At 50.1% G+C, this 13,256-nt stretch overlaps 1 protein-coding gene across 4 annotated transcripts in view; it reads right to left on the reverse strand.

Moving 5' to 3' along the window:
- The window catches only part of DEPTOR (DEP domain containing MTOR interacting protein), a 159,965-nt gene that overhangs the window by 110,803 nt on the left and 35,906 nt on the right, over positions 1-13,256 (reverse strand). For 2 of the 4 annotated variants that reach the window (XM_006074693.4, XM_025264940.3), the window contains exons 2-3: positions 3,044-3,222; positions 1,837-1,960 (exon numbers count right to left, since the gene is read on the reverse strand). In XM_006074693.4, coding sequence (XP_006074755.2) covers positions 1,837-1,960; positions 3,044-3,222 — 303 coding nt within the window. Of the gene's footprint in view, positions 1-1,836; positions 1,961-2,185; positions 2,240-2,341; positions 2,393-3,043; positions 3,223-13,256 lie in introns of those variants that run through there. The other 2 variants (XM_025264943.3, XM_025264944.3) reach the window with 2 other exon arrangements.

The following is a 13,256-nucleotide window of genomic DNA, read 5'->3' on the forward strand; positions in this document are numbered from 1 at the left end:
CGCGGCACATTTCCAGGGGCCGTAACTGTGCCTGCCTCGTGGGGAGGGCTCACTGAGTATTTGTGGACTAATTCGTGAATTAGTAAGTGCCCAGAGGCAGGAGAGAGACTTGGACGGCCCAGAGACACACGGTTTAGTGTGACTGGTGCAGAGGACGTAAGGGGGAAGCAGCAGAGGCTGGGGCTGGGTGAGCGTTTTCTGGACGCGATGAACAGCTTTCTTCAACTTTTCTCATCACACCCATCCCACTAGTAAGAAAAGTTCTCTGTCAGACGTTTCAACTGTTGCTAACCCCGGCTCCCAGAAGGTGGCTACCCAGATCCCAGGAGATAATCTATAGCTAGAAAAGTGTTACAGAATCGCTTGGAGTCCTTCCATGGAAATGATATGGGTTTTTTGGGTTTTTTTTTGTTTTTTTTTGCAGGATCTCAGTCCTGAGCCAGGGACTGAACCTGGCCACAGCAGGAAGAGCCCAGAATCCTAACCACGAGGCCACCAGGGAACTCCCGACATGGATGCTTTTGACAACATCAAATCTTAACAGTTTCAATGGACCAGCAGGGTAGCCTAAATGCTAAACACCCACTAGAATTTTCCAAAAAGAACTAAGAAAGCAAAAGAAAACGTCAATGACACATACACACACACTCCAGTATGCAAACGGAGGTGCTGACGGAGCCTCCCATTCAGTCACACAGGTCAGGAGGCGAGGGTTTCCTACACCTGGGGACAGAGACCAGGCGGCCAGGGAACCAGGAGAAATAGCGCCGACGGGGCAGGAAGCGTCTGCGCAGCCCAGTGGCCGAAGGAGAGGGGGACAGACCGCGACAGGGGCACAGGGGAGAGACGGGATCCAGGGCGGCCGCGACGTCCGGTTAGCGTCTGAGACGGCTGTCCTCCACGGGACCTGACCACACACGAGAGGCACCGAGCCAAGTCCTTAAGGACTTGACACAAACGATTCTTCGAGTCCCCACAGCAGCGCTGAACAGTGACATCACCCACTTCCGTGTTGGAAAGGAGGACGCTGAGGCTCAGAAGGCTAAGGTCCCACAGTTAGAACTCAAACCTGGCCTGGCTCCTAACCATCATGGTACTTAACCAGACCACCCAGGTGCCTCTGCCCCACGCACCCACCCAGTTACAGAGGAGGCTCTTTCATGTCATGAATGCGTGTTGGGAAAGGCAGTCAGAGTCAAGGAAAGGGTGCCACTGCCCCTTCATTCCTTTCTCTAAGGGTTGCTCTGGAAAAAAAAACAAGGAAGGTAGGCTGGGAATGGAACCACAGAAACAGCAGCTCAGCTCAGAGACAAAGCCCTGGGAGGGTCAAGATCCATCAACCAAATACTCTGGGGCCACAGCACAGTCGTCTCCTCCAAAGAGCTGCAAGGCCCTTCCTCTTTGCCCACTCTGTGTTCTGAAGTTCTCTCACTACTCATCTCTTGACCTGAACTTGGACATCCCCTGTACTTGACAATGCTTCTCTAGCCATTTACAAGTCTGTGCTTCTGAGTCACATGCTAACCCTTGAGAGAGAGCAGGCAACCACATCGCTGGATGGCAAACACCAAGGCCCAATCTTCTGCTTTCACTTTTGGATTTTGTTAAATCGACCTAAATATAGAAGATGCTATTGAAATAAATTCTTTATTAAGAATCTTATGAAATCGACTCAATTTCTGGCAAACAGAAAAGCAAGTGAGGGACAGAGTTTTCTCATATTAAAAGGAAGAGTTATGCAACCACCCCACATGGGAGAGCCGGGCTGAAGTCAAAATGATAAAAGACGGAAAGAGCCCTACAAGGTTCAAGTGGAGGAGTCCACGTGCAACCTACTTCTCATACAGCCTCTGTCCCCTCATGAAGGCCTTCACTTCGTTGTCCAGGGGGAAGGTGCCGTCATCCTTTCTAAAGCGGTAGAAGAGTTTGACGTCCTTGAATTCCTTATGCTCATCACAAACTGAAAGACAATATAACAGAGAGGCAAATAAGGAAAAAAAAAAAACCTTTTATAACGCACTCAGATGAAGGGAGATGCTAATTAAGACTTTTTTATTACCTAACTTCTCAAGCATACCACTTGACAATTTAATACATGTATTTAGCCCAGTCCCTGATACAGAAAAGCGCTCAGTTTTATGAGCTATCATCATCATCATTTGTTAAGAGAGTCACAAAACTCAACTCATCCTTCTTTCCACAAACTCTTCTTGAGCACGATAGCAGGGTAGGCATCAGCCTGCAAGAATGTGAAATCCAGCGAGATAGAGACAGGTCGATATGTAATTGAAACATGAGGCGATGCGGCTATGAAAGAGCTGAGGAGACGTCAAAGGCACACCTAGATGTGGGGTGCTCCACGGTGGGGAGGGACACCTCTCTGCAGAGTCTGCCTGCAAGTGGAGACCTGAAGGAGAGCAGAAAATGAGCGAACGGAGATGGTGGGCATTTCAGCCCAAGAGAGCAGCAGCGCGTGAAAGGTCTTGGCCAGGGTTAGACGTTTCAGAGGGATACGGTCAGGAACAGCCACTGAAACACAGAGTAACAGCAAAGCTTGGACACAGCCTAAATGTCTGTCAGTAGAGTGGGTGAAGGTACGATGGCCAAACGGTACACGGTACCCACTGCAGTGAAAGGCGCAAACGAGATACACCACCAGCGTGAGTGAAGCCCACACACAGGACGCGGACCACACTGCAAAGGCAGAGTCTATCGTGATGTAAAACAACATGTTACATTGCTAAGAGATGCATACACAGAGATGGAAAAGTATAAAGAAGTCCACAGACATAAACCCGGATGCCTCTTGGAAGAAGGAAGGGAATGTAGCTGGGCAGAGGTGCCCAAGAGGCAAAGTGAGATGCTCTATTTCTTAAATGGGCGGGCTCGTACCTGAAACAGAAGATTCGGGGCTTCCCTGGAGGTCCTGCAGTTAAGAGGCTGCACTCCTGGGCAGGGACACAGGTTCAATCCCTGCTTGGGGAACCGAGATCCCACCCCCTACAGCGTGTGGCCAAAACACCCCTGTGGCCACCTGACTCACCGTGGTGGATGAGGCCCCGGTCCGCTAGCTTCTGCATGAGCTTAATCGCCGTCTCTCTGTCAGACGCCTCCTTGTGTTCCATCAGCCAGTCAATCAGTTCTTTCGCGACAAAACAGTTTGGGTAGGTTTTAAGATGATGTCGCCTATCTTTAATCACCTTTTCTTCATGCAGCCTGAGCCTGGAAAGAAAAGTTGGCAATCATTTTAGGAATTCCGATGACAACACACATCACTGACTCAGTCCCTGAGAGCAGTAACGAAATTCAAGCCTGGGACGCGTCAGAGCGCCATCCAAATACCGTTATGTCAGCGGGCCATTTCCCTCCGGTCAGAGCAGGGGCTGCACAAAGTGACCCCATCTGCAGATCCAGAGTGACACACAGAGGGGAGGCAGACCCAAGCTCTGACCACACAGAGCTCCGCGTCAGTCCGGAGAGCATTCTCACCCTACCCCTCCCTCACTTGCTCTCCACTGGGGGAGGAGGGGGGAGCTTACGGTTGCAACCAACCAACTAAGAAACTTCTAGAAACCTTCAGAAAGCAAGTACTTCCTCTTCACAGACTGCTATGAATCCATGCCCTCTGGATTCATTCCATCACACAGCAAACACGAATGAGCGTCGACCCAACCTGCCCATCAGGTACTTCCGAGCAGTAGTGACCAAAGTCGGAAAATGCACGATGATGCCTGCCCTTGCTGGTCTCGCATTCCTGGGGCAACAACTAAGCCCCTTGTGAGGCTCTTTACACAGACCAGGGCTTCCCGGCTGGGGCAAGTGATGTGAATGCAGGAGCCGCAGGAGGCCCGGGTTCGAGCCCTGCGTCAGAAGACCCCCCTGGAGAAGGACATGGCAACCCACTCCAGTGTTCTTGCCTGGAGAGTCCCATGGACAGAGGAGCCTGGCGGCATGTGACTCCCATGCGTCTTACTTCATTACCTCAGTAGTGCAGAGAAGTGGGGTTGACTGAGCAACCACACAGAAACCGGGTGGACGTCTCTTTCTTCCTCTGTCAGATGGAGGCAACTGCACCTACCCTATCCTCGGTGATGCTGAGATTTGGGGCCACAATGTCTGCTAAGCACCAGCGACTGAGTACAGCACCCAACACAGAACAGGTCCCCCCCTCCCATTCCCGAAGGAAGGAACTAGGTCCTGCTCCTGCCTTTGTTTTTAATGTGTATGCTCACTTGCTTCAGTCAAGTCCACTCTTTGCAACCTTATGGAGCCCACCAGGCTCCTGTGTCCATGAGGATTCTCCAGGCGAGAATACTGGAGTGGGTAGCCATGCCTTCCTCCAGAGGATCTTCCCAACCCAGGAACTGAACCCAGGTCTCCTGTGTCTCCTGCATTGCAGGCAGATTCTTTACCCACTGAGCCTGCTGGAGCGCACTGAAGGGAATTTACTGGGTTTTGATATTGCGGGGGCTGTGACTCTGAGTTGGCCGCATTCCGGGCTGGAGCTACGGCCCAAGACGCTCTCCCTTGCTACAGCAATGTCATAGGCTGAGCTCAGCTCCCCCAAAACTCATGCACTGAGGCTGTAATCCCGGTACTTCAGAATGTGAATGCATTTGGAGGCAGGGTCTTTTAAAAGGTAATTACAAGCAAATGAGGTCACTAGGGCAGGCCCTGGACTAACAGGAGTAGTTTCCCTTTAAGAAGTGGGGATCAGGACACAGACAGGCTGAGAGGGAAGGCCAGTGAGGACGCAGGAGAGGGCGGCTGTCTACACACCAAGGGGAGGGGCCTCAGGAGGACCAGCCCCACCAGCACCGTGATCTCAGATCGGACGGCCAGTGAGGACGCAGGAGAGGGCGGCTGTCTACAGACCGAGGAGAGAGGCCTGAGGAGGACGAGCCCCACCAGCACTGTGATCAGATGAGGACCAGTGAGGACGCAGAGAGAGGGTGGCCGTCTACAGACCGAGGAGAGAGGCCACAGGAGGACCAGCCCCACCAGCACTGTGATCTCAGGTCGTTAGCTCTGAGAGCTATGACAGTGAATTGCTGATGTTTAAGCCACCCAGTCGGTGATTCTTGGCTGTGGCAGCTTGAGTGAAGACAGTTACCCACTGCTGAAGATGGAGGCTCCTGAGCAGTCTGGGGATGAAGGGCTCAGCTGGGGTGTCAGCAGGGGGGCAGGGAGAGAAGAGAGATGAAAGTCCTAACAGGTACAAAGTGCACGGACAGAAAAGAACCATTTATTCTATTTAGTATTTATCTATCTATCTGGCTGCATCGGGATTTAGCTGCAGAACGCACCATCTTCACCATGGCACGCAGGCTGAGCTGCTCAGCGCCTCATGGGAGCTTAACCCCCCGACCAGGGATCAAACCCACGTCCCCTGCACTGCAGGGCAGACTCAACCAGCGGACCACCAGCAAGGTCCCGAAAAGAACCCTTTTAGTGGAGTTCCTACTAAGTGCTCAGCCCTGTACTAAGCATTTTCACATGAGTGACTTAACTGCTGTGGCCTGAATGCTTTCATTCTCCACAAATTCACATGTTGAAATACTAAACCCCAAAATGTTAATTATGAGGACAGTCAGGAATATAGCACTTGGCTCTCATCCTGATGGCCAGTAATTCCAGACGACCAAATTTGTGAGCATCAGCATGCTTGCTGGTAAAACCAGGATAACGGCAGCCACACTGATTATCTCCTCACACGATCACAAAGCTGGTTAATAAGGATAAAGACAGCATTCGAGCCCTTACTAAAAGCCATGCAGCTCTGACTGCTTTACTGGCATTAATCCTCACGACAGCTCCCCGAGGCTGCTCATGTTAAAACCACAAATCTAAGTATTAATAAGACGTAAACAAGCCTTAATTAAAAAAAAAAAAAGCACGTTCACATTGGTGTGCTGAAGTCGTCACGTGAATCGTTGTAATTAATTCCGAGACAATGACACTGAGTGCTTTGTTTAACATGCTCCAAGTGGCAGAACGCAAAGCAGCAATGCTTAGACGAGATGTCTGTCAGGAATCTAAGAATAATGAGAACCCATTTATTTAGAAACTGAAATGTGGAATAAGCTGCTATATAATTTGGTGGAGGAGGAAGGAATATGTTATGAGCCAAGAGACAACTTTCAGCTCCTGTAAACTTTCCAACTTAAAAAGTATTAGGTCATATTTATCTTTAAATACTACAGAACAGAGCCTTTCGGTTACAATGCCTTCGGCACTGAGCTTGGTGCTAATTCTGGAGCAGGCCTGCCTCCCTCTGAACCTCACACTGTGCAGTACAAAGCAGCTCTGGTCATCACCCTCACAGCCCACCAGGACCTGGTGTATTTCCACGTCTAAGAAACCAAGCAGAAATATCAAGGGGAAAGAACTTCGGATCTCGGCAGCAGCCTAGAACTCGATCTTTTCAGACATGTTATCGGGGTTAAAAATGTTCAATAACTGTTACCGTCTGTTTGTCTTTGATAGAAACACAGAATTCTAAACATGAGCATGAAAAATTCCAGAAAAAACAGCCCAATAAAGAGATAAGAATTTTCATACTGTAAATAACCAGGTGTTGTGCCTGGCACCATGAGTACTTCATAAATATTTGGTGAACAAATAAGGATACAGGGACACGAACAGAAATGACACCCTTTTCTAAAACATAGGGAAGCTTCTCACTAAAAAATGTGGGGGTTCTCACCCCACGACTTTGTAAACATCTAATATTATGGAATTTATCTTTAAAAAAAAGCAACTTACATGGTTTCACTTCTGGGGCAATCCACTTCCAAAGTTTTAATGCCTGTTGTGCCGGTGTATATGTGGTTTTCTGGTTATTCTCTGTGGCTTGTGGGAGCTTAGGTCCCTGACTAGGGACTCGGCAGTGAAAGCCTGGAGTTTAACCACTGGACGGCCAGGGGATTCCCCTGTGTGTGTGTGTGCGGTTTTTTTTTTTTTTTTTTGAAAAAGCATTTCCATTTCTTTGAACGCAGTTTACTGCTTACAAATTTCCACAACGTTTAATACACGAATATGCATGATCCCCAAGAAGTAGGTAGAGGAGGCAATATTTCAAAGTGGGATTATTTTTCTTGTGGGAAAAGAGAAATTCAGCACACTAGAGCCTCTCTGGGATGGCATTCTCCAGGAAGACTTGGTGAAATGCTGAGCCGCCCTTGCAAACACGCTGGTCACCCTGGGTGCCAGGCCCACAGCACCTGCTGCTGCAGAACGCCTCCAACACCCCGGCCACCCCAGGCAGCCTGCAGACCCCCGAGCTGGCCTTCCCCACCCGGGGCAGAGCCCGGCTGAGAGTCCCTGACTTAGGGGGTCCCCGCGCCCACCGGCTGCTCAGCGAGGGGACCAGGGCCACAGGATGGCTCCCCACTCAAGGGACAGCCGTCGGCCAAGCCCCGCAGGACAGCTCTGTCCAACACGGGAACAGGGGCGACGGTTTCGAGCCCTATCTGTGCTAGGGGCCTTCCTTCGAGGCGGAGCCCACCCGGGAGCCAGTGCGGAAAACCGAGCAGTGAGGAGGTCCCGGTTCGGCCCGGAGGCCCCTGGTCTCCCGGCGGCTCCCGGCGCAGAGCCCCCGCATCCCAGGACCATCCACCGGGTCGACCGAAACGTTCGTTTGGATTCCTCCATAGGATGCTACGGAAAAACCCAAGTGAACTTTTCTGGCCAAGCCAACAATGAAGTGTTTAGAACACAGGTTAAACATCCTCGGGATCGTAAGACCCTGAGGAACCGGGCAACCAGGGAAGGCGGGGCGCAGGCCAGCTCCGGGAGGGCGGGGGGAGAGGCGGCCAGAGGCCCCGACCCGGCCCCGCGGTTCCTTCGGGCCTTTCGGTTCTTCCTCCAAGCTGCACGCGCTCTGATAGTAACCGGAACAGGGTCAGCCCCTTCTGGCGGCTGCAGGAGTCTCGGCTCCGGTTCCACGAGGCCTGCACCCGCCCGGCCCAGGAGGCCTGCGGTGAGCGCGGCCCTCCCAAGCTGCCTCACCGTCTCTGTGCCCCGCGCACCGGTGTGCCCGTCCCACCGTCTGGACATCCTGGCCTCTATCTACCCTCAAGACAGACATCCCTCGGCTTAAAACACCCCCTCCTCCTGCCTGTAATAGCTAAAAAAATTCTACTTGCTCTTCGGCTTAAAAGCACCTCCCCTGGGAACATTTCCCCGGCCACCCCAAACCAGAAAACAAGCTTCCCTCTTCTGCTTGCCCACTAGTAAAGCACTCACCCCACTGTGTTACAGTCAGAGGGAGTGAGGGATGCTAGGGGAGAGCTGCTGATTTGTTTTGTTAATTCCAGTGCCTAGTACACGGCAGGGAACAGAGCCTCACTGATGGGAAAAAGAAGCTGATGCATCCCACACCCTGGGCCTTGAGATACATGGGGCAGAAGTGTCTTCTGAAGAAGAGTCCAAATCAATCCACATTGAACTCCTGGGAAGAAGAATCTCTGTTTTAACTGCATTTTCTATGCCACCGGCTGGAGAATTTAAATACAAAAGCCACCTTCCCATCATTCATTTCAGACAGCTGGTTCACAGGCCTTAGAATCAAGGTGATTCTGTAATATTCTATTCGCGGCCAGCGAACCAGCTGCTGAAAGTGCCACCTGACAATTTCCTCTTCTAGCTCCAGGAGAACAAATGCTACGGAGCACAGGGTGCTAATAATCCCTACGAAATTACCGTCCATCAGATAAGAAAGGCAGAAATTGTTTTTCAAAAAAGCAGCTCGTGGAAAACTGCAGCGGGTTGCAGGACTCAGAGAACAAAGAGCGCTGGAAACCACATGCTCTCATTTAGAAACAGCGTCATAAATCTCAGCCCAAGTAAACAGTCTAATTAAAACACACAGCCAGCAGAACGGTGCGGCTGACGGCGCGAGCCTGGGGATCCGGGCAACAGCACTCACACCCATGTGCTTTCAAGCCCAGCTATTGTCCCTTCCAGATGTCCAGGGACGGCCAGTGTCTGTCCTTGGGGACCAGCGAATTCAGAGGAAATCACACTTACTCACCCGCCCTTGAAAGGTCCCAAGTCTAAAAGGATAAGAAAATAAGACAGGAACCAATGGAAGCTAACACACTGCATTGTCTTTTCATGTTTGGATTTATTTTATAAATAAAAATTCAAATGATCAAACAAATCCATGCCCTTGGTAGATTAAAAAAGTTCAAAAGTGCATAACCTCAAGCTGGGTGACTGGTGATGAACTGATACTTGCTGAAGCAGGAGATGTGTGTGGGCGTGCACTAGACTATTGTTTTCACTTCGGGAGGGTTTTGAAATTCCTTGACCCTCTTTTCTTTTAAGATAAATATTTTTTGATGTGGGCCATTTTTAAACCCTTCACTGAATTTGTTACACTAGTGAGTGCCTGTTTTATGACTTGGCTTTTATTGATTTTGGTCACGAGGCTTGTGTGATCATAGCGACCAGACCAGGGACAGAACCCGCACCCCCTGCATGGAGAGGTGAGGTCAACCACTGGACCACCAGCGAAGTCCCAACCCCCACTTTCCAAAGGGACGCAGTATGAACAGTTGTTTACGTGTTCTTGCAAAAAATCCATGACGTCCACACGCACAGCTGTATACATGCACTCTTACAGGAAACAGGGTCATAATAGACATTTCATGTAGTTTTGCTTCAAGAAGATGCTTGAATCCTCTCAGCCTGACGAGAACGAGGGAACAATACAGATGGTAATAGAAAGAATAGAGAACTGGTTAGTGTAATGGACTTCACAGTACCGAACTGCACATTTTTAAACGGTTAACACTGTAAATTGTATGTTGGGTATATTTTACTGCAATAGAAGAAGACTCTATACTTAAAAAAACAAGAACCGGTTAATGTAAAGAGAGTATGTGTGACCTGGGGAGCCAGAAGGCATTGGTATGCACGCGCACACACACACACAATGCACAAAGCGGCAGGGGCCATCTTCTCTGGTGGTAATGTCAATCGTTCCATCAGCAAGACCCCTTTTCAGGAGTCTATGAATCAGGAACAAAGTCTGAGTCACAGGTCTACACAGAGCCCTTTCACGGCCCATGTCAAGTCAGTCCAAGCAAAGTCCCACGTATGCTGTGTGTCTCATCACCTCAGCAAACTGAGATGGTAAACACACCCGGGCAGGAAGCGTGCCTGATCCCGAGTCCCATGTATCAGGGGTTGTACTTGAAATCATGATGAAGAGTGTTAGCAGAAATAATAACACTAATGCTTCATATCCCTTGTGGATCCGGCAGGCATTGTCATACTCAGGTGACAGATAAGGAAGCAAGCTCCCAAGGCGCAGTGACGTGCTCAAAGTGAAAGTCGTGTCCGGCTCTTTGCGACCTCATGGACTATACAGTCCATGGAATTCTCTGGGCCAGAATACTGGAGTGGGTAGGCTTTTCCTCCTCCAGGGGATCTTCCCAACCCAGGGATCAGCGGATTCTTTCCCAACTAAGCCACCAAGGAAGCCCAAGAATACTGGAATGGGTAGCCTTTCCCTTCTCCAGGGGATCTTCCCGACTCAGGAATCGAGCTGTGGTCTCCTGCCTTGCAGGCAGATTCTTTACCAACTGAGCTATCAGGGAAGCCCTACTGTGCTCAAGCTAGATTTTTAATAAAGAGCAGGAGGACTTCCCTAGCGATTCAGTAGTTAAGAATCCTCCTGTCAACGCAGGGAACACGGGTTCAGTCCCTGGTCTAGGAAGCTCCCACACGCTGCAGGGTAACCGAGCCTGTGCGCCTAGAGCCGGTGCTCAGTGATGAGAATCTGTGCAGCGAGCGGGCGGCCCCCGCTCAGCGCAGCTAGAGGACAGCTGAGCTCGGCAAGTAGACCAAGTGTGGCCGATAAATAAATAAAATGCTAAAAAAAAAATCAGACAGCAAAGCAACGGCGATGGTTTAAAAATAGAGAGTGGGATTAGGATTTGAACCCAGATCTAATTTCTACGTTTACAGAGCATTCCATGCCATCAAACTTTAAACAGAAGCACCTGTCTTCTGCCTATTTTATGCTCATACAGGCTAAGAAAGAGAAAACATTGCAGTCATGCTAGAACACCACGGGAAGGCGAAAATGCATGCGATTCATACAGCACACAGATACGACCCTGTAAATACAGACGGGGATCACAGACGGGCTACAAGCAGTCAGCACGTTGTCTTCACGACTGCCTCGAGCCAGCGTTGTATAATTAACATGGTATGCCCAACATGGTATGCCCCAAGGGCCGGAAGCAGACACGGTGACCTGTGCTACCCAGAGAGTCAGCATCAGCTCATTCGGGACACAGAACAGAAACCTGCTGTTGTTTCTGGCTGTGCCAAGCACACAGCACGCGGGATCTTAGTTCCCAGACCAGGGATCAAACCCATGTCCCCTGCCCCCTGCAGTGGAAGCCCAGAGTCTTAACCCGAGGCTTGTCAGGGAATCCCCCTAACACACACTTTGGTTTTTTAATTCTTTTTTGAAATATAGCTGAATTACAATGTTGTGTTAGTTACAGCAAAATGACTCAGTTGTATACAGAATGGTTAACAACGAGGTCCCATTAGCAAACACTCCTACTGATGCGTGCGTAAGCGCTCACACGGTCAGGGCAGGAAGGTCCCTGTCAGCCTCCCCTATCTCCTTAGAGCTGAGATTTCTTGCTGAATTCTTCCTCCGCGTGAGCATTTTCCTAGGAGGTCTCCAGTTCCGAGGAGTAAGAAGCAATATCAGCCTCTCAAGTTCTGATTTTTTTCCTCTGATGAGTCCCAAGAAAGGTACTCTTCTAGCTTTCAAAGTGCCTTTCCAAGAAGCTCCAAGACTTCCCAAACATATCATTATTTGTTTACACACCATACCCAGCAGAATCAGGCCTCAAGGTGCCATTTTACAGGTGAAGAAACAAGCCCAGAACAGTTCATGGAACTCACCGAGGACACAGAGGGACTCCCAGGACCGGCGCTGGGCCCCGAGTCCGCTGGTCCTGCTCTGGGGCGGCTCTGACCCCGGCCGCCTGGCCCCATGGCGCTCCTCTGTAACGAGAGGGGACCACATCCTGGCACCTTCCTCCCGAAACACAGAGCTCTGCTCATTACTCAGAACAGCAGTTTGCAAACCAGGGCAAACATCATGTCCCGTCCTTCATCCTTGTTCCCCAAGACTTGGCACAGGCCCAATAAACGGTGCTGTTCAGGTGGCAGCGAGTGGGATTCCCCTGGTGGGCCCACAGTTAAGGCTCCACATCTCTACTGCAGGGAGCATGGGTTCGGTCCCTGGTCGGAGAACGAAGATCTTGCATGCAGCGTGGTATGGCCAAAGAAGAGAAAAAAGAGAGAAAGAAAATATACCTTTCAGGCAGGAATAGGGACTCAATTGCATTAGTTCCCAAATTCCACTCCTGCCTTCCTGATTCACTGTTCATCATCACTCACAGCAGAGCTGTGGAACTGGACCGACTAGGGCTCAAATCCAAGTCACAGTCATTACCTGCTGTGTAACGATGGGCAAAGCATTGAACTTCTCAGTGCCTCAACTTTCTCATCTATAAAATGGAAATAGATGTATGTCTCATACTGTGAGAATGAGATGAGAGATTATATGTTAAGCGCTAAGCACACACTAAGGTCTCAATAAATGTCAACTCTTACTGCTGTTTTTATTATCATGTAATATATTTTGTCAGATTGTGCCAGAAGCCCCATCAAAACACCGCTCAATATGCACTTCAGATGGTTTTTAGAACAAACGCAATCCTCAGGTGATGACCACTATTTTCTAGTATGGATGCAGGACTTTGAATTGAAGTTGCTTCCTGTCTCTGGGACTGAATCTCAGGATGATCAGGCTGGGTTAGCAACTGCTGGAGACGAGGCTGCTCTTTGTTACGCACCTTCTTCTTGGGTAAAAGTTTAGTCACTCAGTCCTGTCCGACTCTTTGTGACCCCATGGACTGTAGCCCGCCAGGCTCCCCTGTCCATGGGATTCTCCATGCAAGAACACTGGAGTGGGTTAGCCATTTCTCCAGGGGATCTTCCCAACCCAGAGATTGAACCCAGGTCTCCCACACTGCAGGCGGATTCTTTACTGTCTGAGCCCCCAGGGAAGAGGAGAGAGAACCAAAGGTGAGAAAGTGTTCAGTCACTCCCTGAACACACATCACAGCCTTGCTTTCTATGGGGTTTGTGAGAATTCATGCCACCTCTTCTAAGGTCTCAACCAAACTGATAACTAAAATCACTGATTTTAACTG

This window comes from Bubalus bubalis, chromosome 15, assembly GCF_019923935.1.
Source record: "Bubalus bubalis isolate 160015118507 breed Murrah chromosome 15, NDDB_SH_1, whole genome shotgun sequence".
In the NCBI taxonomy this organism is placed as follows: domain Eukaryota; kingdom Metazoa; phylum Chordata; class Mammalia; order Artiodactyla; family Bovidae; genus Bubalus; species Bubalus bubalis.